Source organism: Microcaecilia unicolor, chromosome 3 (assembly GCF_901765095.1).
Source record: "Microcaecilia unicolor chromosome 3, aMicUni1.1, whole genome shotgun sequence".
NCBI lineage: Eukaryota > Metazoa > Chordata > Amphibia > Gymnophiona > Siphonopidae > Microcaecilia > Microcaecilia unicolor.
In genome coordinates, this window is record NC_044033.1 from 155654588 (window position 1) to 155681697 (window position 27110).

Consider the following 27110-nt stretch of genomic DNA (forward strand, 5'->3'; position numbering starts at 1 on the left):
CCAATGCCATAGCCACATCAGGCGGCGAGCCGCCACAGCCATCTGTTTAGCCGAAGCTCTGATCAGATCATAAAGGGCGTCAGCCAAGAAAGACAAGGCCGACTCCATCTGCGGTGCCACCTCCGCAAGGAGCTCCACTCCATCTCCGGGTTGTTCCACTGCCTGTTGTAACCAAGCAAGGCAGGCTCGGGCAGCGTATCAGCTGCATGCAGACGCCCGTAAAGATAGGCCTGAAATCTAAAAGGACCGCTCTATTGCTGATTCAAGGCGTCGGTCCTGCATGTCCTTCACGGCAACTCCTCCTTCAACTGGGAGGGTAGTTCTCTTTGTCACAGCTGTGACTAGTGCATTCACCTTAGGCTAGGCGCGCCAAATTCTCCTCACTTAAAGGGTATAATTGCCCCATAACCCTGGCAAACTTTCAAAGGCCCCTCGGGGTCAGCCCATTGAGCTGAAATAAGCTCTTGGATGGAGTCATGCAAAGGAAAGGCTTGAGCAGGCTCCTTAGTACTTGTCATTCTCGGATTTGCAGAGGAGAGCTCAGCACTCGTAGGATCATCGATAGAGAGGGCCTGCAGTGCATTAGAAATCAGTGCTGGCAGCTCATCGCGGTGGAAAATCCTCACCGCGGAAGGATCATCCGAATCCAGTGGCAATCCTGCACCTTCCTCTGGCTCTCCAGACCACGAGGGCCTGCCAGACCCCTCACATCCCGACCATGGGGGGGAAAACAGGGGTGTGCCACTCTCTGAAGGGGAACCCACCCTTCTGCGCTTGTCCTGCGGCCATCTGTCAGGGGAAAACGCACCTGACGGTAATACAAGGCCGGGCTCTACTGGAGGAGACATAGGCAGCCGGGCCGATTGAGACCCCTGCAGGAGAGCTCCTTTTAACATAAATGCTTTCTGCAGCTGTAAAACAAATTCAGGGGAGAATGGCTCACCCTGGCCTCCCATTTCCAGTCCAGGGGAAACGGCTCTCATATTAGCCTCCATTCGAGGCTCCCCTTCAGACTCACACCCCTCCACCTCAGCGGGGCTCGCGCCATGCTGTTCCAAAATGGCGCCCGCTGCCAGCTCCACAGAGCAGGAAGAAACCTCGCTTGACATGCTCGGGCCGGCTCCGACGTCAGAAGAGTTCGATTTACAGAGCCCTGCTGCTGATCTGCGCTTGCCAAAATGGGAACAGCGCTTTACAACCTCCGCAGCCATCGCCGAAAACAACGGGAATTCAAAATGGCAGATTCGCGCCAAAATCGCCCCGAACGCGGGCCCACCCCGGAGGAGCTTCAAAATGCTCTTACCTCTCCGGATCGAGTCGACAGATCTCCGATCCCCTGCACAAACTGTAGGAAAACCTCTTTTCTTAAATCGCAGCGCTACAGCGCGAAGCAACTTATTTTTTTTTTTTTTTGAGGCTGTGAGGAAAGTTAGAGGCAACAGCGCAAGAGGCAACTTTTTCCACTCCGGAGGATCAGTAGCGTGGGAAAGGCAGTGAAAGGGCGAACCTATGTGCCTGCATCCACAGCGTGGGTAAAGACAGGGACAGGGCTTGCCTACATCCACATCGGGGGCCGGGTAAGGCAGGGAAAGGGCGTACCTATGTGTCTTTAAAGTGGGCACCATCAGCCACAATACCCCTGCTACAACTGGCAACAGCACAGGAGTCACCCCAGGCAAATTTCTGAAGGAGCTTGAACAAGCTGTGTCCACCCTGCTGGGGAGTTAAAGAATAATGAAGAGTCAGATGGAGCTAGCTGGCCATGAGGCACTATGGTTTTTCAGTGCTCTCTATCTTCCCCTGCTGGTTGATGGACACAACCCACTCGTAATGGGTTCATCTGCTTGATGACAAGTAACTTTCAATGCTTTCTGCTGATGCTGTAAATGCAAGGTCACACTATACCAGCAAAGAGTGCTCTTCCCCCTCCTCTGACAGAAATGGTGCCACTGACTCTAGCTCAGACACGGACATTAAGAGTATGTTTACAGTTTGGGAGGGAAGAAGTATTGAGGACTTAAGTAACACAGTGATAAGACCCGGGTCCAAGGAAAATTCTTGTAACGGAATAGCACTGCAATCTACAGTAAAAGAACTTCGGACTTATTTTAAGATGCTGAGTTTCATAAACATTATTCTGTATTCGGTAAACATTCAGATAGTGTGTTCCATTTAATGTAAACAATAACGTAAGACAGAATTTAGCTGATGTTACAATAAATTTGGCTGACATGGCAAGCTGTAGACTGGAGGGGGATTGATGCTCAATCCATTGTATATAAGTGGCTGTCGTGCTGAGATAACCAACAGAGAGTAAGTCTTTGCAGCTGTGGTTTCACTCCCTCTCAATAACAAATGGCTATTTGTTATTACTTCATTTTCTAATTGCCTTATTGCCTAATTCCTTCAGCTAATTCCCTACCTAATTCCCTAATTACTTTACCTAAATCCCTAATGACATACCTAATTATCATGCCTAATTGTTTTATTGCCTAATTAGTTTGTCTAATTGCTTCATCATCTTATTGCCTTGTTATTATCTGTACTGGAATAAAGACTATCCCTTTGGAAGGAAAATAGCTTCTGTCCTGTCACCCCTTACCTCGGGGGTGGTTGGTCCATCATATCTGGGGTGGGTGTGAGGAGGTAGAAAACCCCTATTTGCCCCATATTTCCAAATTGTATATTTCTTATGGTAAGTAGATATATCAGAGAGTGGAAGAGTGGCCTAGTGGTTAGGGTGGTGGACTTTGGTCCTGGGGAACTGAGTTCGATTCCCACTTCAGGCACGGGCAGCTCCTTGTGACTCTGGGCAAGTCACTTAACCCTCCATTGCCCCATTTAAGCCGCATTAAGCCTGCCATGAGTGGGAAAGTGCAGGGTACAAATGTAACAAAAAAAAAATAATAATAATAATCCTCACATAATCACGGCCCTCACTGATACTAGGCTGTCAGAGGGGGCCCTAACAGACTCCACTATAAACATATGGTAGCAGAGGATTTGGTAACACGGGTTCGAGAGTGGAGTTGGAGTTTATTGGGCTTTGACTAGTTGATTAATAGCAAGGGATTATCTGGTTATTGACCGGTCCCTGATTGACTTTCGTCACTTAAATTTTAACTTTCATTCATATGCTCTATACCTTTTCTGTTTTAATATTTTAATCTTAGACGTAACTATAAGTTGACACAATTGGCATTCACTGATACCTGCGTGACGGTTTACATCTACGGATGAGATATCTATCTGAAGGTATACCATCTGTGGGTGACAATGACTAAATTTAGGCATTTGATTTTTAGCCCGTTTTAGGGTTTTCCTCTAGTGAGGTGTTTTGTTTCGCGTATCATGTCCACTGTCCAGAGATGGCCGTTGACTCGCTCGTGGAATAAACCTTACATCCAGTTCATCTGGATTGACCCTGGAGTGCCTAGATAGTGAGGTACCAGGGGTTTCTGAGTCCGAACACTTAGAAACGGAAAGAGGGGTAAGTATATTTCTCTATTTATGTCTCTGTCTTTCCTATATTACTTCATACTAAGGTTGACACTTATTGTGGTTTGCGAGTAAATGCATGTCTTTTTACGCTCTAAATTATGGGGAGTCCTTTGCCATCCTATTTTGTAAGTAGTGAAAATCTTGTACAAGTACTTTGACGGTAAAGAGGGTTCCTAGTTCTTTGGAGTGGATATGAAAAAACTAGCCATTAAGAGATATTTGAGTCAAAGAAAATAAGAAACGCAGATATAAGTTTAGGGAATATTTGACACAGCGCGGTCCCTCATAAAAGACTCTGTCCTGTTACCCAGATACGCGGGGTTCTGAAGTAGATATATCCTTTCGAGGGCGAGTCGTTATTAACCTCCGGGATGCTGGAGGGACTTTAACGGACTCCATGTGTTCCTGGAGATCATTTCCACGTTAGTTGTGGTAACGCGTCAGAAAGTTAATGGGTTTTGAATTACAATATACTAAGAATTATTTCCGAGATAACAGTGAAGTAGATGGAAGTGTAAAAGGTGTTTTAAAAGCCTAGGTTTGTTATTAAGTTTACTGCAACCTAAATAAGTGTTTTCCAATATTAAGAGTCCCTTGATAGACTGCTTTTGCACTCATTCATGACCTCCTGCCTGAAACACCTTCAAGCTTTAAACTCCTCAAACACATTCATCAACCCCCAAGTCTCCCCAATGTCTCTTACAGTATACATATCCTCAAGATATCCCCATAAATATGTATACACAGAGTACCAGATCCCACATACTCCAACATCCGCCCCCCCCCCCCCAATCCCTATAATCCTGTTGAGACATGCCTTATTAAGCCTCTCCTTACTAAGTCCTCCAGATATGTCTAAGTTTGCAAATAGAGGAAGGAGAAATGTGCAATAATTTTCAAAAGTTGTTTTAAGAAAGCTTACAGACTGTTAACTGATAAGACTTATAGAAGGAACAAAAGTAGTTTGGATTTTTTATTGAAATATAAAATAAAAAAGCAGCAGATGTCAATCTAAAAAATTAATTTCTAATAGAATCATAGTATAAAAAAATTAAATTACTATTTATCAATTAACTGGTGCAGATGACAAAGTAAGTGACTGAGATCATGTGTGCCTCTTCTGGAAATGAGTAATTGGCCACCACTAGATGAGGTAAAACATTCTTGCTCCAATACAACATTACTTCACTTTTAAATGCTTGAACTCTCCATTTTGAGTTATTTGACTTAGAGCTATTTTATTTCCCACTTTTTTTTCTTTATTTTGTGTTTTCTTCACTTTCTTGGAAGCTGCCTAACAACTGAGAAAAAGTATAAGTTTATCACATTTGCATTTAGTTCCATACCTTGCCTGCTGCAACTTGCGCCAACAGGGAATAAAGAGAATGTCTTTTGCTACTCTGAGGTTTCAACGATGGCATCCTAACAGGCCGAACCCCGCTATTGCAAACCTCTTCCAACCCTTTCTCATTAATGGCTTTGATATGGATTAAAAAAGAACGGTATTTGCCACCTGCCATACCTGGTAAAAAAAAAAACAACAGAGATTTCATTACACCATCACAAAATCAGAACATGATGCTTCCTAATTTGATAGCTGAATCATATGTTCACTTAAAGAGGAAGTACAGTAGAGTTCTGGCATGATTCTCCATTATGCAAGACATTAACGTTTAATAAATTTATTTATTTGTGGCATCTTTCCCGCTCGATAGCAGGTTCAGTGCAGCTTACAAAGTATGGTATAAAGTATCACAGAGATAATACAAAGTATGGACAAAGTATCACATGGATGACATATAGTTACAGAGAGTTACATAGAGTGGTTAGTGTTCACAATAAAATGTACACTTCTAATCTGTCACAAATCTTTCAATGTTATAAAAACCAAAAATGAAATTTAAATAGATCAACTAACCAACTGGTCAGAAATGCAAGCGGATGCGTGAAAATGCCCTACAAAATGTTGGCTCAAATAAGCATATGCAGAAATAAGAGGCATACATATTTTACAACATACTAAAACACGTTTACCTTTAACAAGTTTTGGACTTGTTAATGTCAACATCCCAGCATGACCTGAAAGATCAAGACCACTAGCAAGCCATACTGGACCACACAAGATGTCTTCCTTGTGATCCTCTAAAAATGGGCACAATCTGGAACCTTAAAGACACAAGCATTACAAATAAGCAACTAGTAAAAGGCAGATACAATATTCATATCTTTATCCGACATGGTGAAGAAATATGAAATCCTGAAGAAATACCTACTAAGTTGAAATATATTGCTATCTTCATTTACCAAGATTTACTCACACTGCACATCTTCCACATCCATATTTGACATTTCTTCATTCAAAACAAGTGTAGGTTTGCCATTTCTCTCTAGTTCAACATTATAAGCTGGAGACAAAGGAAAGGAGATCTGACGATCTACAGGTGCTTCTAGAAAGAAAAATCAATAGTAACTAAGTAAATCTCTAAATAAAATATTACTCAAAACAATGTTGATCTTATGAAGATACTACAAAAAACATGCAATATGAAATAACTTATAGAGCAGACACTTCAAAGAACAATGTTTTTAGTAAAAGATTTTTTGTTTGATGCCCTTCTTAAATAATGTCAGCAAGACTAAAATGACCCATCGTCTGCCCTGTAATATAGACAGTTTTAACAGCCACTCTATACAAGTTACTCCCCAACCTTATCATGACTTCAGAGAAGCATTACCAATTGAAATACCTTATTGGGGGGGGGGGGGGGGGTCCCATTCTCATTTGTCTCAATCCAGTAGGTCAATGAAGGGGTTTGTTTGTTTTTGTTTTTTTAAATCTAAAAACGTGAAAAATATAGCTGGGAAATCAAATTAAAGCTCAAAGATATAAAAGTTTTAGAAAGACAAATATTTAACAAAACAAGAATAAAATATTTTTGGAACCACTTTTCACTAAGCAATTGATCACCAGAAATTGGTGAAAGCGCCTTCATACTTCAAGTTCATATGTGTTTTAGGATCACAGACCTTACAAGTCCCATTCCCACAACTACATCACCCGCCGAAAGTACTTCAAAGGCACACACTTAGATAATTCCCCATGGAACCAGGAAACCGAGACCTAACCTAACGACTCCCCTTCTAAAACTTTTCACAGTTTAACCCCAAATCCAAGGGACAAAATATGATGAGGCAAAGAAGAGATATAGTGGGATAATTGTAGATAGGCAACCCAGTTAGCCAAACTAGAACCACATCGTTGTTGTAAATCAGAGAAGTGAGAAATGTCCCATCCTCTTTTATGAGATGTTCCTAAAGAGAAATACCCTTAGCCATCCACCATTTAAAGATCTTTAAAATGTCCAAGCAGGAAACAGTTCAGGTGAAATCCTCCATCCCTGGCAAGAACTCTACATTGCCTGCTAAAAGAAGCGGAACACTACTAGGGACTGACTACCTGATGCCACCGAGGTAAGAGTTCCCTCCATAGAGACCACAAGAGTCAAAATAACAGACTCTGATGGATCCAGGTTAACCATCCCAGGTCAGCATGAAGATGTTTAAAATGCCAGAGATGGAAAAAGGTGTGATTGAATGAAACATCCATGAAAGTGTCAGAATTCAAAAGCCAATCCCTCAAATGGTGCAAAGGACATGCTTGATTGTAGCATTTCAAGTCAGGGATGGCCAGGCCTCCCTATCACCAAAACTCAATCATACAGTGTCACCCCATTTGGGGTTTCCTCCCCCCCCCCCCCCCAACAAAACCATGCAATAAGCTTTTGCAGGGCCTTAAGATCTTAACACAACAGGAAGAGAGGCAAAAACTAACACATATAGCCAACGCGGAAAAAGCATACTGTACAAATTAATGTGACCTGAGTTAAACGCATCAGTCTCCAACGATCCAACTGTTCCTGCATGTCTCAAAGCAACTTATCTACATTTAAACAGTAACGCATGTCAGGATCCATGGACATGCACACTCCCAGGTAACAAAAGGAATCTTCACCCAATGTAAAGAAAAAGATGGTCCCCAACCCCATCTAAGAGTTGCCGAGCTCGCCAATGCCTCTGACTTGGCCAGACTGAGTTGAACCCTGAAAAGTCACTGTATTCACTAAAGCTTTCCAACAGGGCAAGGAGAGAGGAGCGAGGCTGGGAAAGGAAAACCAGCAAATCAGCAAAGGCCGCCAGCTTAAGAAACTGAGTGCCGATGTTCACATCCTGAATCTTTGGGTTACCGAGGATTTCCCAAATGTTAACACTAATAGCAGCGGTGACCATGGACAGCCTTAACATGTGATAATCCCGAAAAGATCAGACATGATTCCATTACCACATATCTGCGCCTTTGGAGCTGCATATAACACCTTTACAGTGCTAGTAAAGAAACTAAGCATGCCATAGGCAATCAAAGCCCCAACAGACCCACCCCCCCCACCCCCCCCAAAAGCCATTTCAGCATCAAACCTGATAAGTAGAACAGGGGTTTCTCCAGAGTAAACAGACTCCAAGGCTGTCACAATCCACCGCATATTTATAGAAATCATGCGACCACAAATAAAACCCACCTACGTGTCTGCCACCAAAGTAAGCAACACCCTTACCAACCCGATTGGCTAAGATCTTTGCCAACGATCTGACTTTATGAGGTAATAAAGAGATTGGCCGATAAGACTCTGGGCTTCAATAATACCACAATCTGTGCCAAGTCAAGAGACGAGGGCAATGAACCCTGAAGGACAATTTTATTAAAAATGGATGTCAAAAGGGGACTAATCCCCTCTCTCAAAAGCTTAAAAAATTCACTGCACCACCCATCTGGCCCCGGCGCCTTGTCCAATAACCAATTCTTAATCCACAGGAGGACAATGCCTCCTATCACATGACTCCTTAATTTTCTTTCATGAGGTACTTTGTCAAAAGCTTTCTGAAAATCTAGATACACTATATCAACCGGCTCACCTTTAGCCACATGTTTATTTATGCCTTCAAAGAAATAAAGCACATTGGTAAGGCAAGACTTCCCTTGGCTGAATCCATGCTGACTCTGTCCCATTAAACCATGTTTGTCTACTTGTTCTGTTTACAACTGTGAGATCAGGCAACTGAGGGCCAGATGCACTAACTTAATGAGCCATTAACGAGCAAGTAGTAAACCGTGGCATGCACTAAATGCTTCTCCGAGCCATCATGGTAGCAGCTAACGAAAACGGAATGCAGATGAGCAAATTAGTACCCCAATGTGTATAAATCGTATTGTAACGAGATGCACTACCGTTTTCCGATTGCCTAACCGTGGAAAATCTAATGGGAGGTCTGGACCTCTCGTTGGGGCTGCGCAGCCTCTAAAAACATCTATAAATGTAACAAAACAAAACAAAAAAAGGACGGCCCTGACGAGCAATTGGACGTTTTTCCCCAGATTTTTTTCATGTGTGTTCTTCTGCGAGGACGTCCAAATAAAAAAACTATTTGGACGTCTCTTTCGATTATGCCCCCTCCAAGTCTCTCTCAGCCAATCACAGTGTGTCTTGCTGTCACCGGTGTCAGCTAAATGCGCTGTGATTGGCAGAGAGAGACCTGGAGGGGGGCATAATCGAAAGGGACATCCATATAGTTTTTTTTTATTTGGACGTCCTTGCACGTCCCGATGCCGGCGGTGGTAATTTGGTGCAACTCTCACCCCCCCCCCCATCGCCCCCAGGGAGGAGGGTCTGCACGGTCAGCCGCAACCCACCTTCTTCCGAGATTGCAGCGGCAGGGATCACCGGCTGTACCGGCGGCTGCAGCTTGTGCTCTGGCCCGTGGCTCTGACAAGTGCTCATCAGGGACATCCTTTTTGGACGTTTTTGGCATGCGCAGAGCAGCCAGCATAACTCTTGGCTGCTCTGCGCATGCTCAACCGGCCGACTGGTTTCCGAGGGAATAGAGAATGCAAGTGAGCTACAACGAGCAGCTCATCTGCATTCCCTTTCCTTGATGCATGGCCATTCCCTACCGATTCGCTATGGAATCGGTAAGGGAACGGCTCTTCAGAGGACTTTAGTGCATCTAGACCTGAGTGAAGTGCTCCAGCATGGCAGGACTAGTCATGCACTGCTTGTGGGAACATCCCCAGGTTCAACAAAATTGGAGTGAAATCTGGGTGTAGTTAGAGAGTATAATGGGTCATTGTTTCCTAAAAAACAAAACAAAACACAATTTGTATCTGCTACATAAATTGGATCTGGAGAACTATAAGTGAGAAAAGTTTATACAGAAAGTGTGCCTTATTGCTAAAAATAATGTATATATATATTATTAGTATGGGTACAACTAGAGCCTCTCATGATCACTATGTGGAGGAATGCCATACATGATTTGTTCTGAATGGAAAGGTTGAATGCCCTACAAAAAAAAAAAAAAGGGGGGGGGGGGGGGGGGGGGAAGTGACCAAAACGTTTTTGACTGTTTGAAGCCTTGTAGTTAGGGAGACAAGCTAGAGCTCCCTAAGTGTCTCGTAAACACTTTAAAAGTTTGTTTAGTTTTTTATTGTTTAAAAACAAAAGGGGGGGGGGGGCAGCACTAAAATGTAAATTAAGGACAGTCCTTTGCATTTGAGATTAATGCATAAGTTTGTTTTGTCAAATATTGATCTTGTTAAATGTGTTGATGCATTATGGTAAGCTCGACTAAAGATGGATTTCAATAAAAAAATAATAAAACCATAAGACAGATTTGTATAGAATGGAGTTAATGCTATTAAGACAAAATCTCAAGAGATAGGAACGTACAACTGGAATTTTTTGTGTAGAGTTATGAAAGCCTAAGAGGGTAATAGATGATTTGATGGGAATCTCTCTTAAAAGACTTAATAGACTCATATTTACTACATTTAAGAAATATATTCAAATCTGTCTTATGTATGCTCATTATAGTAATCCTGAGAACCTAACTGACTAGGTATGCCTTCAAGAAAAGGCTGGAAAATACTGCCCCAGGGGCTGCTAAGGAGTGCACCCTTTTCAAGCCACCTTCAGGCAGTGCTCTACCAACAGCTTGGTGTCGGTCCCAAAAAGCATATAGAGCTTTAAATTCTATCTTCTTTAGATGGCCCAGTTTCAGCCAGCAGTAAACAGTTACAGAGAGGCCCAAAACGAACTAGAGAAAACAGTAGCAGACAACAGATCGTCCAAGGGTTATAGGCAATTTAAGGTGAGGTCCTAAACTGTCATATAAGGGCACTGATCCTAGAAATGACATCTAGCTATAGGCCCTGCCTCCTTTAAAATGCCCAAGTAGCAAACAGTTCAGGGGAAATCCAGGCAAAACTGAGACCAAAAACAAGAGGAGCGGTACACTCCACCTATGGAAATGAACAGAAATTACAGCCTAGATTAATATCTGTCCCTCTCCCAGCCCCAGAGTCTTCCTTTCTCTATCCTGAGAATTGAATAAAGCGAATGCTACATACCTGTCGAAGGTATTCTCCGAGGACAGCAGACTGATTGTTCTCACTGATGGGTGACGTCCATGGCAGCCCCTCCAATCTGAACTTCTCTAGAAAAGGCCTTTGCTAGTCCTCACGCGCCCATGCGCACCGCGCATGCGCGGCCGTCTTCCCGCCCGAACCAGCTCATGTTCGTCAGTCCCATACATAGCAAAACAAAGACAAGGGAAGACACAACTCCAAAGGGGAGGCGGGCGGGTTTGTGAGAACAATCAGCCTGCTGTCCTCGGACAATACCTTCTACAGGTATGTAGCATTCGCTTTCTCCGAGGACAAGCAGGCTGCTTGTTCTCACTGATGGGGTATCCCTAGCCCCCAGGCTCACTCAAAACAACAAACATGGTCAATTGGGCCTCGCAACGGCGAGGACATAACTGCGATTGACCTAACAATTTTCCAACTAACTGAGAGTGTAGCCTGGAACAGAATAAACATGGGCCTAGGGGGGTGGAGTTGGATTCTAAACCCCGAACAGATTCTGAAGCACTGACTGCCCGAACCGACTGTCGCGTCGGGTATCCTGCTGCAGGCAGTAATGAGATGTGAATGTGTGGACAGATGACCACGTCGCAGCTTTGCAGATCTCTTCAATAGTGGCTGACTTCAAGTGGGCCACCGACGCAGCCACGGCTCTAACATTATGAGCCGTGACATGACCCTCAAGAGCCAGCCCAGCCTGGGCGTAAGTGAAGGAAATGCAATCTGCTAGCCAATTGGATATGGTGCGTTTCCCCACAGCCACTCCCCTCCTGTTGGAATCAAAAGAAACAAACAATTGGGCGGACTGTCTGTTGGGCTGTGTCCGCTCCAGATAAAAGGCCAATGCTCTCTTGCAGTCCAATGTGTGCAGCTGACGTTCAGCAGGGCAGGAATGAGGACGGGGAAAGAATGTTGGCAAGACAATTGACTGGGTCAGATGGAAATCCGACACAACCTTTGGCAAGAACTTAGGGTGAGTGCGGAGGACTACTCTGTTATGATGAAATTTGGTGTAAGGGGCCTGGGCTACCAGGGCCTGAAGCTCACTGACTCTACGAGCTGAAGTAACTGCCACCAAGAAAATGACCTTCCAGGTCAAGTACTTCAGATGGCAGGAATTCAGTAGCTCAAAAGGAGGTTTCATCAGCTGGGTGAGAACGACATTGAGATCCCATGACACTGTAGGAGGCTTGACAGGGGGCTTTGACAAAAGCAAACCTCTCATGAAGCGAACAACTAAAGGCTGTCCTGAGATCGGCTTACCTTCCACATGGTAATGGTATGCACTGATTGCACTAAGGTGAACCCTTATAGAGTTGGTCTTGAGACTGGACTCAGACAAGTGCAGAAGGTATTCAAGCAGGGTCTGTGTAGGACAAGAGCGAGGATCTAGGGCCTTGCTGTCACACCAGACGGCAAACCTCCTCCATAGAAATAAGTAACTCCTCTTAGTGGAATCTTTCCTGGAAGCAAGCAAGATGCGGGAGACACCCTCTGACAGACCCAAAGAGGCAAAGTCTACGCGCTCAACATCCAGGCCGTGAGAGCCAGAGACTGGAGGTTGGGTTGCAGAAGCGCCCCTTCGTCCTGTGTGATGAGGGTCGGAAAACACTCCAATCTCCACGGTCCTTCGGAGGATAACTCCAGAAGAAGAGGGAACCAGATCTGACGCGGCCAAAAGGGAGCAATCAGAATCATGGTGCCTCGGTCTTGCTTGAGTTTCAACAAAATCTTCCCGACCAGAGGTATGGGAGGATAAGCATACAGCAGACCCTCCCCCCAGTCCAGGAGGAAGGCATCCGGTGCCAGTCTGCCGTTGGCCTGAAGCCTGGAACAGAACTGAGGGACCTTGTGGTTGGCTCGAGATGCAAAGAGATCTACCAAGGGGGTGCCCCACACCTGGAAGATCTGGCGCACTACTCTGGAGTTGAGCGACCACTCGTGAGGTTGCATAATCCTGCTCAACCTGTCGGCCAGACTGTTGTTTACGCCTGCCAGATATGTGGCTTGGAGCACCATGCCATGACGGCGAGCCCAGAGCCACATGCTGACGGCTTCCTGACACAGGGGGCGAGATCCGGTGCCCCCCTGCTTGTTGATGTAATACATGGCAACCTGGTTGTCTATCTGAATTTGGATAATTTGGTGGGACAACCAATCTCTGAAAGCCTTCAGAGCGTTCCAGACCGCACGTAACTCCAGGAGATTGATCTGCAGATCGCGTTCCTGGAGGGACCAGCTTCCTTGGGTGTGAAGTCCATCGACATGAGCTCCCCACCCCAGGAGAGACGCATCTGTAGTCAGCACCTTTTGAGGCTGAGGAATTTGGAAAGGACGTCCCAGGGTCAAATTGGACCAAATCGTCCACCAATACAGGGAGTTGAGAAAACTCGTGGACAGGTGGATCACGTCTTCTAGATCCCCAGCAGCCTGAAACCACTGGGAAGCAAGGGTCCATTGAGCAGATCGCATGTGAAGGCAGGCCATGGGAGTCACATGAACTGTGGAGGCCATGTGGCCCAGCAATCTCAACATCTGCCGAGCTGTGATCTGCTGGGACGCTCGCACCCGCGAGACGAGGGACAACAAGTTGTTGGCTCTCATCTCTGGGAGATAGGCATGAGCCGTCCGAGAATCCAGCAGAGCTCCTATGAATTCGAGTCTCTGTACTGGGAGAAGATGGGACTTTGGATAATTTATCACAAACCCCAGTAGCTCCAGAAGGCGAATAGTCATCTGCATGGACTGTAGAGCTCCTGCCTCGGATGTGTTCTTCACCAGCCAATCGTCGAGATAGGGGAACACGTGCACTCCCAGCCTGCGAAGTGCCGCTGCTACTACAGCCAAGCACTTCGTGAACACTCTGGGCGCAGAGGCGAGCCCAAAGGGTAGCACACAGTACTGTCTATGAGCTGGCAGTATCGGGATGTGCATGTAGGCGTCCTTCAAGTCCAGAGAGCATAGCCAGTCGTTTTCCTGAATCATGGGAAGAAGGGTGCCCAGGGAAAGCATCCTGAACTTTTCCTTGACCAGATATTTCTTCAGGGCCCTTAGGTCTAGGATGGGACGCATCCCCCCTGTTTTCTTTTCCACAAGGAAGTACCTGGAATAGAATCCCAGCCCTTCTTGCCCGGATGGCACGGGCTCAACCGCATTGGCGCTGAGAAGGGCGGAGAGTTCCCTCTGCAAGTACCTGCTTGTGCTGGAAGCTGTAGGATTGAGCTCCCGGTGGGCAATTTGGAGGTTTGGAAACCAAATTGAGGGTGTATCCTTGCCGGACTATTTGGAGAACCCACTGGTCGGAGGTTATGAGAGGCCACCTTTGGTGAAAACCTTTCAACCTCCCCCCGACCGGCAGATCGCCCGGCACTGACACATTGATGTCGGCTATGCTCTGCTGGAGCCAGTCAAAAGCTCGTCCCTTGCTTTTGCTGGGGAGCCGAGGGGCCTTGCTGAGGCGCACGCTGCTGAGAGCGAGCGCGCTGGGGCTTAGCCTGGGCCACAGGCTGTCGAGAAGGATTGTACCTACGCTTACCAGTAGAGTAGGGAACAGTCTTCCTTCCCCCATAAAAACGTCTACCTGTGGAGGTAGAAGCTGAAGGCTGCCGGCGGGAGAACTTGTCGAAAGCGGTATCCCGCTGGTGGAGCTGCTCTACCACCTGTTCGACCTTCTCTCCAAAAATATTGTCCGCTCGGCAAAGCGAGTCCGCAATCCGCTGCTGGAGTCTGTTCTCCAGGTCGGAGGCACGCAGCCATGAGAGTCTGCGCATCACCACACCTTGAGCAGCGGCCCTGGACGCAACATCAAAGGTGTCATACACCCCTCTGGCCAGGAATTTTCTGCACGCCTTCAGCTGCCTGACCACCTCCTGAAATGGCTTGGCTTGCTCAGGAGGGAGCTTGTCCACCAAGCCCTCCAACTGCCGCACATTGTTCCGCATGTGTATGCTCGTGTAGAGCTGGTAAGACTGGATTTTGGCCACGAGCATAGAAGAATGGTAGGCCTTCCTACCAAAGGAGTCCAAGGTTCTAGAGTCCTTGCCCGGGGGCACCGAAGCATGCTCCCTAGAACTCTTAGCCTTCTTTAGGGCCAAATCCACAACTCTAGAGTCGTGAGGCAACTGAGTGCGCATCAGCTCTGGGTCCCCATGGATCCGGTACTGGGACTCAATCTTCTTGGGAATGTGGGGATTAGTTAGAGGCTTGGTCCAGTTCGCCAGCAATGTCTTTTTGAGGACATGATGCATGGGTACTGTGGACGCTTCCTTAGGTGGAGAAGGATAGTCCAGGAGCTCAAACATTTCAGCCCTGGGCTCGTCCTCCACAACCACCGGGAAGGGGATGGCCGTAGACATCTCCCGGACAAAGGCCGCAAAAAACAGACTCTCGGGAGGAGAAAGCTGCCTTTCAGGGGAGGGAGTGGGATCAGAAGGAAGGCCATCAGACTCCTCGTCAGAGAAATATCTGATGTCCTCCTCCTCCTCCCACGAGGCCTCACCATCGGTATCAGACACAAGTTCATGAACCTGTGTCTGAAGCCGTGCCCGACTCGACTCCATGGAAACACGGCCACGGTGTGAGCGTCAAGAGGTAGAATCCCTCGCCAGCACCAGCGAAGCTCCCTCCGCCGACGTCGTCGGGAAGCCTTCCTGGGAGGCGACCGCAGTCGGTACCGCAAGCGGCACCGATGCTGGAGACCTCACCCTGGGCAAGGGGCCAGCCGGCGCCTCACTCGACGGTACCGGTGGCGCAAGCACCCCCGGTACCGGAGGGGAAGGGCGCAACAGCTCTCCCAGGATCTCTGAAAGGACGGCCCGGAGACTCTCGTGCAGGGCGGCTGTGGAGAAAGACATAGAAGCCGATGCAGGTGTCAAAGTCAGAGTCTGTTCCGGGCGCGGAGGCTGTTCCGGGCTGTCCAAGGTGGAGCGCATCGACACCTCCTGAACAGAGGGTGAGCGGTCCTCCCGGTGCCAATGCCTACTGGGTGCCGACTCCCTCGGCGACCCAGAGCTCTCGGTACCAATGCGGGAAGGAGACCGGTGTCGATGTTTCTTTGACTTTTTCAAACGAAGCATGTCACCGGAACTTCCCGGTACCGACGAGGAGGACGTAGAATCCAGCCGTCGCTTCCTCGGGGCCGAGGCCGAAGAAGGTCGGTCTCGGGGGGCTGTACCGCAGGAGCCCTCAGGGTAGGGGGAGACCCACCCGAAGGCTCACCGCCACCAGCAGGGGAATGGACAGCCCTCACCTGCACTCCGGTCGAAGCACCACCGTCCGACGACAACAGCACTAGTGGAGGTCCCGGTACCACCGACGCCGCCTTCCGATGTCTCGGTACCGATGATGCAGAGGGTCGATGCCTCGATGCAGCCGATACCGCCGATGCCGAGGTCGGAGGTCTTGTCGCTGTCGATGCACTCGATACCCCCGGTGCTGTTGCCAACGAAGAGCCCGAGAACAACACGTTCCACTGGGACAATCTCGCTACCTGAGTCCTTTTCTGTAAAAGGGCGCAAAGACTACAGGCCTGCGGGCGGTGTCCAGCTCCCAGACACTGAAGACACGACGCGTGCCTATCAGTGAGCGAGATTACCCAGGCGCACTGGGTGCACTTCTTGAAGCCGCTGGGAGACTTAGATGACATGGGCGGAAAAATCACGCCGGCGAAATCAAAACTCGTAATTGCGGTAAAGGCACCAAAAAGAGGGAGAGAAAAAAAACTCGAACAGAGGCCTCAAAGGGGCCTACCCCGAAAACGAAAGTAAACTTAGTGGGGCAAAAAACTGGAAATACGGGAAGGGAAAAAAGACAGAAAAGGTCTTTCTCCAAATTCCCCCTTTTTTTTTTTTTTTCCCCCAATAGCGAAAAGTCAAAAGACGCGCGAGGGTCAACTTAAGGGGCGCGAACGGCGCAAAACACGACCGTCCCGAGCGCGGACAAAAGAAGACTGACGAACACGAGCCGGTTCGGGCGGGAAGACGGCCGCGCATGTGCGGTGCACATCGGCGCGCGAGGACTAGCAAAGGCCTTTACTAGAGAAGTTCCGATTGGAGGGGGCTGCCGTGGACGTCACCCATCAGTGAGAACAAGCAGCCTGCTTGTCCTCGGAGAATCTGCTATCATCCAACAGAATGGAAAAATTCATACTCTAATTTGATCATTTCTTTATCTGTAGTTTCTCTTCTTGCCAAGTCTAAATCTAGCTCTCTTACCTATTTGGCTGTCTTTCTATTTTTACAATTCTGCCATCTGCCTTTCCTTATTTACTCCTACTGTCTTTCAAATACAGCAGCTGTAACCTCTATTCATTTGTTACCTCAACTACCTGCATTTCTCCCCATAACCTACCCTATCCGCTTCTCTCCAATAGTCTCTCTTCTCCTCATTCTCAGCTCACGTTCTACAACGTAACGAGCAATTTGCACATGAATCCATACCTCTCTAACTCTTCTCTGTCTTCTGGCATATTCAAGAATGCAACAGCTTGCCTCAACTTGAACAAGCCATTCAATTCCAAAACAGAGAATGCATAAAAATGAAGGCAGATAAAGACCATATAAACCCATCCAAGTCTGCTCATCCATGCCATCTACCTTTCCCCTTTCACTCCCTTAGAGATCCTATGTACTTGTTCCAAGCTTTAATTCAGACACAGTTTTCGTCTCCACCACCTACACCAGGAAGCCATTCCATGAATTCACCACCGTTTCCGAGGTTATTTCCTAAATCTATCCCCTTTCACCTACATCCTATAGCCCCTCATTGCAGAGTTTCTTTTCAACTAAAAAAAAAAAAAAAGACTCACCTCCTATGCATTTATGGCCCGTAGGTATTTAAACATCTCTAAACCATATCCCCTCTCCCGCCTTTCTTCCAAAGTATACATTATTGATATCTTTAAGTTTGTCCCCATACTCTTTACAATGAAGACCATTAACTATTTAAGTGGCCTCCTTCTGGGCCGATTCAATTCTATTTCTATCTTTATGAAAGTGTGGTCTCCAGAACTGTACACAATATTCTAAACCTCTCAGTCTTACACCGATGCATCACCTCCTTTTTCCTATTGGCCATTACTTTCTCTATGCACCCAAGCATCCTTCTAGCTTTCAGTGCTGCCTTTTCTACCTGTTTGGCCACCTTAAGATCATCACATAAGATCACACCCAAGTCCCGCTCCTCTTTCATGCACAAAAGTTCTTCTTCCCCTAAACTATACCATTCCCTCGGGTTCTTGCAACCCAAATGCAAGATCCTGCATTTTTTAGCATTAAATCTTATCAGCCAAATTCCAGACTATTCTTCAAGCTTCATTAGGTCCTTCCTCATGTTATCCACACCTGCAGGAGTGACTAAACTATTGCAAATTTTGGTATCATTGGCAAAGACGCAAACCTTACCAGAAAACACTTGAGCAATATCGCTTACAAAAATGTTATAGAGAGCTGGACCAAAAACCAAACCTTGCAGCACAATACTGGCAGCATCCATTTACTCAGAGCGAGCGCCATTTAACCGCTACCTTGTGTTGCCTTCCATTCAACCAATCCCTAACCCAGTCAGTCATTTTAAGGCTCATACCAAAAGTATTCAGTTAATTAGTCATCTATGCACAGCCATGTCAAAGACTTTGTTAAATTTTTAAACCACCACATCTGGTGCTCTCCCTCGAGCCAATTCACTGATCAACTAATACAAATTAATCAGATTTGTCTGACAAGACCATCCTCTAGTGAAACCATGTTGCCTCACGTCCTGTAATCTACTAGATTCCAAAAACTGTACTATTCTCTGTTTTTAAAGCATTTTCATTGATTTACTTACAAGCCAATAAGTCTGACTTCCGTGGTAAGTTTCACATGTGTAAGTATGACTTCTGCTGTAAGTTTCTCATGTATTAAAGCTACAGGTGTTCCTACTTATTGAACAGCTTATTAACTTCCAGCTCTGCCTTTGGACCACCCTGACAGTACCTGAATAGTCCCATGGTGGTCAGACATGAAATTCAGTGGATGTCACTGAATATCACTGCCTGGGCCTAGTGAGCACAAGTTAACTGGAAACAGGTGCTACTATCAAGAAAGACTCCTGAGAAAATTAAAGAGGCATGGGATAGGAGGCAAAGTCCTTCTGTGGATTAGAAATTGGTTAATAGACAGAAAACAGAGGGTAGGGTTAAACAGCCATTTTTGTTCAAGAAGGCAGGTGAATAATGGAGTGCCACAGGGATCCGTACAGGGTCCAGTGCTGTTTAACATATTTATAAATGATCTGTAAAACAGAATGACAAGCAAGGTGATTAAATTTGCAGATGACACAAAACTATTCAAAGTTGTCAAAACGCATGCGACCTGTGAAAAATTGCAGGAAGACTTTAGGAAACTGGAAGACTAGGCATCCAAATGGCAGATGAAATTTAATGTGCACAAATGGAAAGTGATGCACATTGGGAAGAATAATCTGAATCATAGCTACCTGATGCTATGCTCCACCTTAGGAGTCAGCACTCAAGAAAAAGATCTAGGTGTCACTGTAGACAATACGCTGCGATGGTCAAAAAAGCAAACAGGATGCTAGGAATTATTAAGAAAGGAATGCAAAATAATACCAAGAATATTATAATGCCTCTGTATTGCTCCATAGTGCGAACTCACCTTGAGTATCACGTTCAATTCAAAAAAAGATATAATGGAATTAGATAACGATAAAAAAAAAGCAACCAAAATGATAAAGGGGATGGAATTCCACCCATATGAGAAAAGGCTAAAGAGGTTAGGGCTCTTTAGCTTGGAAAACAGATAGCTAAGGAGATATGATTGAGATCCATAAAATCCTGAGTGGCATAGAAAGGGTAGAAGTGAATAGATTTTTCACACTTTCAAAAAGTACAAAAACTAGGGGACACTCAATGAAATTATATGTAAATACTTTTCCACTCAAAAAATAATTAAGCTCCGGAACGCGTTGCTGGAGGATGCGGTAACAGCGGTTAGCATTTGGGTTTAAAAATGATTTGGACAAGTTCATAGAGGAAAAGTCCATAGTCTGTTATTGAGATGGACATGGGGGAAGCCACTGCTTGCCCCAGGATTGGTAGTATGGAATGTTGCTACTAATTGGGTTTCTGCCAGGTACTTGAGACCTGGATTGGCCACTGTTGAAAAACAGGATACTGGGCTAGATGGACCATTGGTCTGACCCAGTATGGCTATTCTTATGTTATTCTCTTTCTCTGTAAAGTTCTGGAAATAAACTGATGCTCAAGCAACTTCTGGACTTTCTTCTTTCCACCAATGCTACACACCAGTTGCTCCCAACTAGCGTTTGGGCAGGTCACAAAAATCTAGTCACCTGAACAAAGACAACAGGGTGGGCTCCTGGGCACTGGTCTCCTGTTGCCATCAAAAAGCACTTATCAACTGCTGCATCCTCTATTATAGGCTTCTCTGAAGTCAGAATCATGCAGGGCCAGCACATTTTGCAAAACTACAGTGTCCCATATGACCAAATTCATACAGAAATCAGCATGAAGGCAACAGCAGCAGCTTAATCTAAATGGGCACAGAAGACTGGTGGAATAATACGTAACTTTTCACTCTGTGATTGAAGTATCCTCAAGGAAGCATATCTAGTTAAAAGAGAAGACAAAATGGGAGGTCTATGGGCTAGCAGGAGGCTTTTAAATAAACCATGAAATGTACAGGCAATCAATGATTGTGGTATAGGAGCAGTATGTGTATTACCAGAGGCAGTGGCGTACCAAGGGCAGGGCGGTGGGGGGCGGTCCACCCTGGGTGTAGGCATAAAGGAGGGTGCTCCATTCCCGCCCCGTCCTGTTTTTTATTTATGCTGCTGGCACCACAGTCCCCAGTCTCCACCTGCCTACCCTCAGCTCCCTCAACAGTCCTCTTCTTCTCTGCCAGCCGGCCCCCTGCAATGCATTTTAAAAACATTTGAATCGGCAGCACAGTGTCAGCCTGTGAAAGAAGCAGATCGCCTCAGGTCTTTCATCACTGTGTACAGCCCTCGCGGAAATAGCCAGTTAAATCAGAGAAGGGAGGGACACAGTGAAGGCCCGGGGTGATCTGCTTCTTTCACAGGTGGACGCGAGGTACTACGCTGTCAATTCAGATGTTTTTAAAATGCTTTGCAGGGGGCTGGGTGGAAGAGAAGGGGGCTGAGGGTAGACAGGTGGGGACTGGGTGGGGAGGGGGCATAATGCAAGGCAGGTGGATGAACTGGGGGCTGAAAAGGGGACAGTGAGAAAATGGCTGGGGGCTGAAGCTCAGGGACAGGTGGGAGAAAAGGGTTGGGGCAGAAAAGAAGCTGAAACTGGGGACTGATCGGATAATGGGGCTGGAAATGTGGGCTTAAAAGAGGGGGCAGAGAAAGAGAGCAGACGGTGGATGGAAGGGGCAGAGGGAGAGAGACGGCAGACGGTGGATGGAAGGGGCAGAGGGAGAGAGACGGCAGACGGTGGATGGAAGGGGCAGAGGGAGAGAGACGGCAGACGGTGGATGGAAGGGGCAGAGGGAGAGAGACGGCAGACGGTGGATGGAAGGGGCAGAGGGAGAGAGACGGCAGACGGTGGATGGAAGGGGCAGGGAGAGAGACGGCAGACGGTGGATGGAAGGGGCAGAGGGAGAGAGACGGCAGACGGTGGATGGAAGGGGCAGGGAGAGAGACTGCAGACGGTGGATGGAAGGGGCAGAGAGATAGAGAGCAGACGGTGGATGGAAGGGGCAGAGAGATAGAGAGCAGACGGTGGATGGAAGGGGCAGAGAGATAGAGAGCAGACGGTGGATGGAAGGGGCAGAGAGATAGAGAGCAGACGGTGGATGGAAGGGGCAGAGAGATAGAGAGCAGACGGTGGATGGAAGGGGCAGAGAGATAGAGAGCAGACGGTGGATGGAAGGGGCAGAGAGATAGAGAGCAGACGGTGGATGGAAGGGGCAGAGAGATAGAGAGCAGACGGTGGATGGAAGGGGCAGAGAGATAGAGAGCAGACGGTGGATGGAAGGGGCAGAGAGATAGAGAGCAGACGGTGAATGGAAGGGGCAGAGAGATAGAGAGCAGACGGTGGATGGAAGGGGCAGAGAGATAGAGAGCAGACGGTGGATGGAAGGGGCAGAGAGATAGAGAGCAGACGGTGGATGGAAGGGGCAGAGAGATAGAGAGCAGACGGTGGATGGAAGGGGCAGAGAGATAGAGAGCAGACGGTGGATGGAAGGGGGCAGAGAGATAGAGAGCAGACGGTGGATGGAAGGGGCAGAGAGAAAGAGAGCAGACGGTGGATGGAAGGGGCAGAGAGAAAGAGAGCAGACGGTGGATGGAAGGGGCAGAGAGATAGAGAGCAGACGGTGGATGGAAGGGGCAGAGAGATAGAGAGCAGACGGTGGATGGAAGGGGCAGAGAGATAGAGAGCAGACGGTGGATGGAAGGGGCAGAGAGAAAGAGAGCAGACGGTGGATGGAAGGGGCAGAGAGAAAGAGAGCAGACGGTGGATGGAAGGGGCAGAGAGAAAGAGAGCAGACGGTGGATGGAAGGGGCAGAGAGAAAGAGAGCAGACGGTGGATGGAAGGGGCAGAGAGAAAGAGAGCAGACGGTGGATGGAAGGGGCAGAGAGAAAGAGAGCAGACGGTGGATGGAAGGGGCAGAGAGAAAGAGAGCAGACGGTGGATGGAAGGGGCAGAGAGAAAGAGAGCAGACGGTGGATGGAAGGGGCAGAGAGAAAGAGAGCAGACGGTGGATGGAAGGGCAGAGAGAAAGAGAGCAGACGGTGGATGGAAGGGGCAGAGAGAAAGGGAGCAGACGGTGGATGGAAGGGGCAGAGAGAAAGGGGCAGACGGTGAATGGAAGGGGCAGAGAGAAAGGGGCAGACGGTGGATAGAAGGGGCAGAGAGAAAGGGGCAGACGGTGAATGGAAGGGGCAGAGAGAAAGGGGCAGACGGTGGATAGAAGGGGCAGAGAGAAAGGGCAGATGGTGGAAGGAAGGGGCGGAGAGAGCAAACAGTGGTTGGAAGGGAGAGAGAGAGAGCAGACAGTGGTTGGAAGGGGGAGAGAGAGGGCAGAGGGAGAAAGACGGCAGACGGTGGATGGAGAGGACAGGAGAGAGAGAGGGCAGACACTGGACGGCAGAGGCAGGGAGAGAGAGGAGGCAGGGAGAGAGAAGGCAGACACTGGATAGCAAGAAGAGAGAAAAGGTACAGAGTGAAGAGAAGATGAGAAAGCGGAAACCAGAGACAACGAACTGTAAATTGTTTTTTTTTCCTTTTTTTTCTTTAGGATAAAGTAGTATTGTAGCTGTGTTAATAAATGTCTATAAATAGATCATGGAAATAAGGTAATCATTTTATTGAAATAATTTTAATACATTCTGACTAATTTTCAGAGAACAAAACCCCCTCCTCAGGTCAGGATAGGATACTGTAACAGTATACTTGTAATGACCTGAGAAAGGAGGTTTTCACCTCTGAAACCTATATCTATTAGTCCAATAAAATATTTTATTTTCAATATTTGCTTTATTTCTATTTGTTAATTTGTAAAGTGGTGAAACTTACATCTGCTATCTTTATATTTTGCACAGTACTAGGGGACATTTTCTCTTTCTGTGGTGTTGCATTGTATGCAGAATCTGACTTCTTGGGGGTTCAGTTTAATTTTGTCTAAATAGAAAGTTAATGGTTACTTATTCTATAGCGGATTAGGGTGTACATGTGTCTGTGAAAAAGACATGACTTTCAGTTGGAATTGACTGTACAGTATCGACTATCTTCGTTTTACTATAGGTGAATTGATGTTCTAGTGCTCACTGCCGTGTTTAAGATGCTTCCTTTTCCTAGGTACACCCTTTTGCGACTCGTAGAAATTACTGCTTATGGTATGGTAGAATTGCTCTATAGGTCCTGAATGTTTTGTATTCTCGGTATGCCCAGTACTGGATTTTGGAGAGGGGTGTTAAAAAATGACCAGCCCCGGGTGTAAAATACCCTAGGTATGCCACTAAGAAGAGGAAGGAAAACACTAGCAAAGTGGCCGAATTTTATGCAAGTCTGAGAAGTTTAAGATAAATACATATACCAGCACTTCTCAAAATCAATCAAAAGACATTTCACTATATACTTTTTTCTGCAAACGTAATCAATAGAAATAAAACAAAATAAAACATGGAAAAGAAAATAAGATTATGATACCTTTTTCATTGGGCATAACTTAATACATTTTTTGATTAGCTTTTGAAGGTAGCCCTTCTTCGTCAGATCAGAAATAAGCAAATGTTGGCAGGTGACAGTATATATAAGTGAAACATCAAAGCATTTCAGTGACAGTGTAACAGGATGAGGGTGGGTTAGCTGAGAGACAGGGCGAGTCGGGCGGATGAGGGACAGGGAGATATGCATGCAGATAAGAGGGTGACAAAACAGTACAATTTTTTGGTTTATAATGGGCTAAAAAACCCAGATCTTTGTTAAGTCCTGTCTGGTGGGTGTCAAAATATTTAATCATTCTGACTTCAAAGGTCTTACGATTCTGTATTGTTTTAAAAGGTATCATCTTATTTTCTTTTCCAAGTTTAATTTTGTTTTATTTCTATTGATTACCTTTAAAAGTGGACTAACACAGCTACCACATCTCTCTACCCAAGATGCAAACATGTAGAAATGGGAAAATTAGGTTCTTACCTTGGTAATTTTCTTTCCTTTAGTCACAGCAGATGAAGCCATTACGTATGGGTTGTGTCCATCAACCAGCAGGGGGAGATAGAGAGCACTCAACTTTTCACAGTGCCTCATGGCCAGCCAGCTCCACTGCCTCTTCAGTATTTGAAGCTTCCAAAGCAGTATGGCAAACCGCAATGGGAATAACATGAACTTTCCTCACAGTGAACGATGGCCCCTTAACAAGGGCATGAACTCAAAAGGAGGAAATGAACACATCCTCCTGGAGGGAATAAACTCGTCCTCCTTATTGTATAACTGTAAGAAATAAACTCATCCTCCAAAACAAACTGGAGGGAATGGACTCATCCTCCTATAAGTGAACATGAATCCTGAAGACTGTTTTCCAACTTTCTCCCAAGGAAGGAACTTCAGGAAACAAGAACAGAACCTGAAACAGATTCACAGCATAAAGACAATCATACAGGGAGGGCTCATGGCTTCATCTGCTATGACTAAAGGAAAGAAAATTACCAGGGTAAGAACCTAATTTTCCCTTTCTTGTCATCAAGCAGATGAAGCCATTACGTATGGGATGTAACAAAGCAATCCCTATATAGGGTGGGAACAGGTCACACCACACGCTAGCACTTGTGCTCCAAAACGCGCATCCCTCCTAGCAGCCACATCCAGCCTGTAATGTCGGGCAAAAAAGAGCTTAGAAGCCCATGTTGCTGCACTGCATATCTCTTGACAAGAGAGTGCTCCAGTTTCAGCCCAAGAGGAAGAAATCGCTCTGGTAGAATGCGCCTTAAAGGCTACAGGCGGAGACCGGCCGGCAAGCAGATAAGCTGAAAAGATAGTTTCTTTGAGCCAGCGGGCAATAGTGGCTTTAGACGCAGGAGACCTTCTGCAAGGACCTGATAGCAAAACAAACAAATGATAAGAGGTCCTGAAAAAGATAGTAACTCGCAGATACTGTAGCAGAGTCCTGCGCACATCCAACAGGTGCAACTGCCCAAAAGATTCTGGAAACTCCTCCTTATCAAAGGAGGGCAAGAAAATAGGCTGGTTTAGGTGAAATGCTAAAACCACCTTAAGCATGAAGGAAGGCACAGTCCGAACCGTGACCCCGGACTCTGAGAATTGCAGAAATGGGTCTCTACAGGACAGCGCCTGGAGCTCTGACACCCGTCTCGCCAAAGTAATGGCCACAAGAAAAAAACGGCCTTTAGTGTCAAATCTTTTTCCGATGCTCGCCGAAGCGGCTCAAAAGGAGAAGCCTGCAGGGCCTTCAAAACTAGCCCCAGGTTCCAAGCTGGACAGGGTGCTCGCACGGAAGGCCGGAGCCGAAGCACCCTACTAAGAAACCGTGCCACATCTGGATAAGCAGCTAAAGACATGCCTTCAACCTTACCATGAAGGGAGGCCAACGCTGCCACTTGCACCCACAGGGAATTATAGGCCAAGCCCTTTTGTACACCATCCTGCAAAAAGTCCAGAATCGGCGAGACAGTGAAACGCTTGCAGGCCTGCAGGAGAGTGGAAATGACTGTGTTTGAATAGCCTTTGTCCCTCAATTGCGCCCTCTCAATCGCCATGCCATAAGACCAAAGCGGCAGGCGTCCTCCATGGCTACCGGGCCCTGTGACAACAGGTTCGGTACCAGAGGTAAAGGAAGGGGAGCCTCCACTAGCATCTGTCGGAGGTCCGCATACCAAGGCCTCCTGAGCCAATCGGGAGCGATGAGGACCACTTCTCCTGGGTGCAGCCGAATCCGCAGGAGAACGCGCCCTATCAAGGGCCACGGAGGGAACACATATAATAGGCCCGGAGGCCAGGGGTGAGTCAAGGCATCCAACCCTGCCGAGCGAGGATCTCTCCGTCTGCTGAAGAAGCACGGGACTTTGGCATTTGAACTTGTCGCCATAAGATCCATCACGGGCTTGCCCCATTTGGCACATATCTGCAGGAATACTTCGTCTGCTAGTTCCCATTCTGCTGGATCGATCTGATGCCTGCTTAGATAATCGGCTTGCACGTTGCTCTGACCTGCAATGTGAGCTGCCGACAGAAACTGAAGATGCAGCTCGGCCCAGTGGCAAATCTGTTCGGCCTGGACGGCCAGTGCTCTGCACTGAGTGCCGCCTTGTAGATTTATGTAGGCCACTGCTGTCGTGTTATCCGACATCACTCTGACAGCCAATCCTTCCAGGGTCACTTGATAGGCCAGTAGCGCCTTAAACACCGCTTTCAACTCCAGGCAGTTGATGGACCACTCAGACTCCTCAAGTGTCCATAGACCCTGGGCATGCTTCCCCTTGCAATGTGCACCCCAGTCCTTCAGGCTGGCATCTGTCACTACTAAACACCAATCGGGGAGCGCCAGCGGCATTCCTCGCCGCAGCATGCTGTCTGAGAGCCACCACTCCATGCTGAGTCGGGCCGCAGGGAGCCAAGAAAGTCTGCATTGA

General features: G+C 47.0%; 1 protein-coding gene across 1 annotated transcript in view; it reads right to left on the reverse strand.

Annotated features, from left to right (window-relative positions):
• BIRC6 (baculoviral IAP repeat containing 6) overlaps positions 1 to 27110 on the reverse strand; it is a 965314-nt gene that overhangs the window by 717493 nt on the left and 220711 nt on the right. Inside the window, 3 exon segments of the mRNA XM_030196513.1 lie at positions 4848 to 5023; positions 5536 to 5667; positions 5820 to 5948. Coding sequence (XP_030052373.1) covers positions 4848 to 5023; positions 5536 to 5667; positions 5820 to 5948 — 437 coding nt within the window.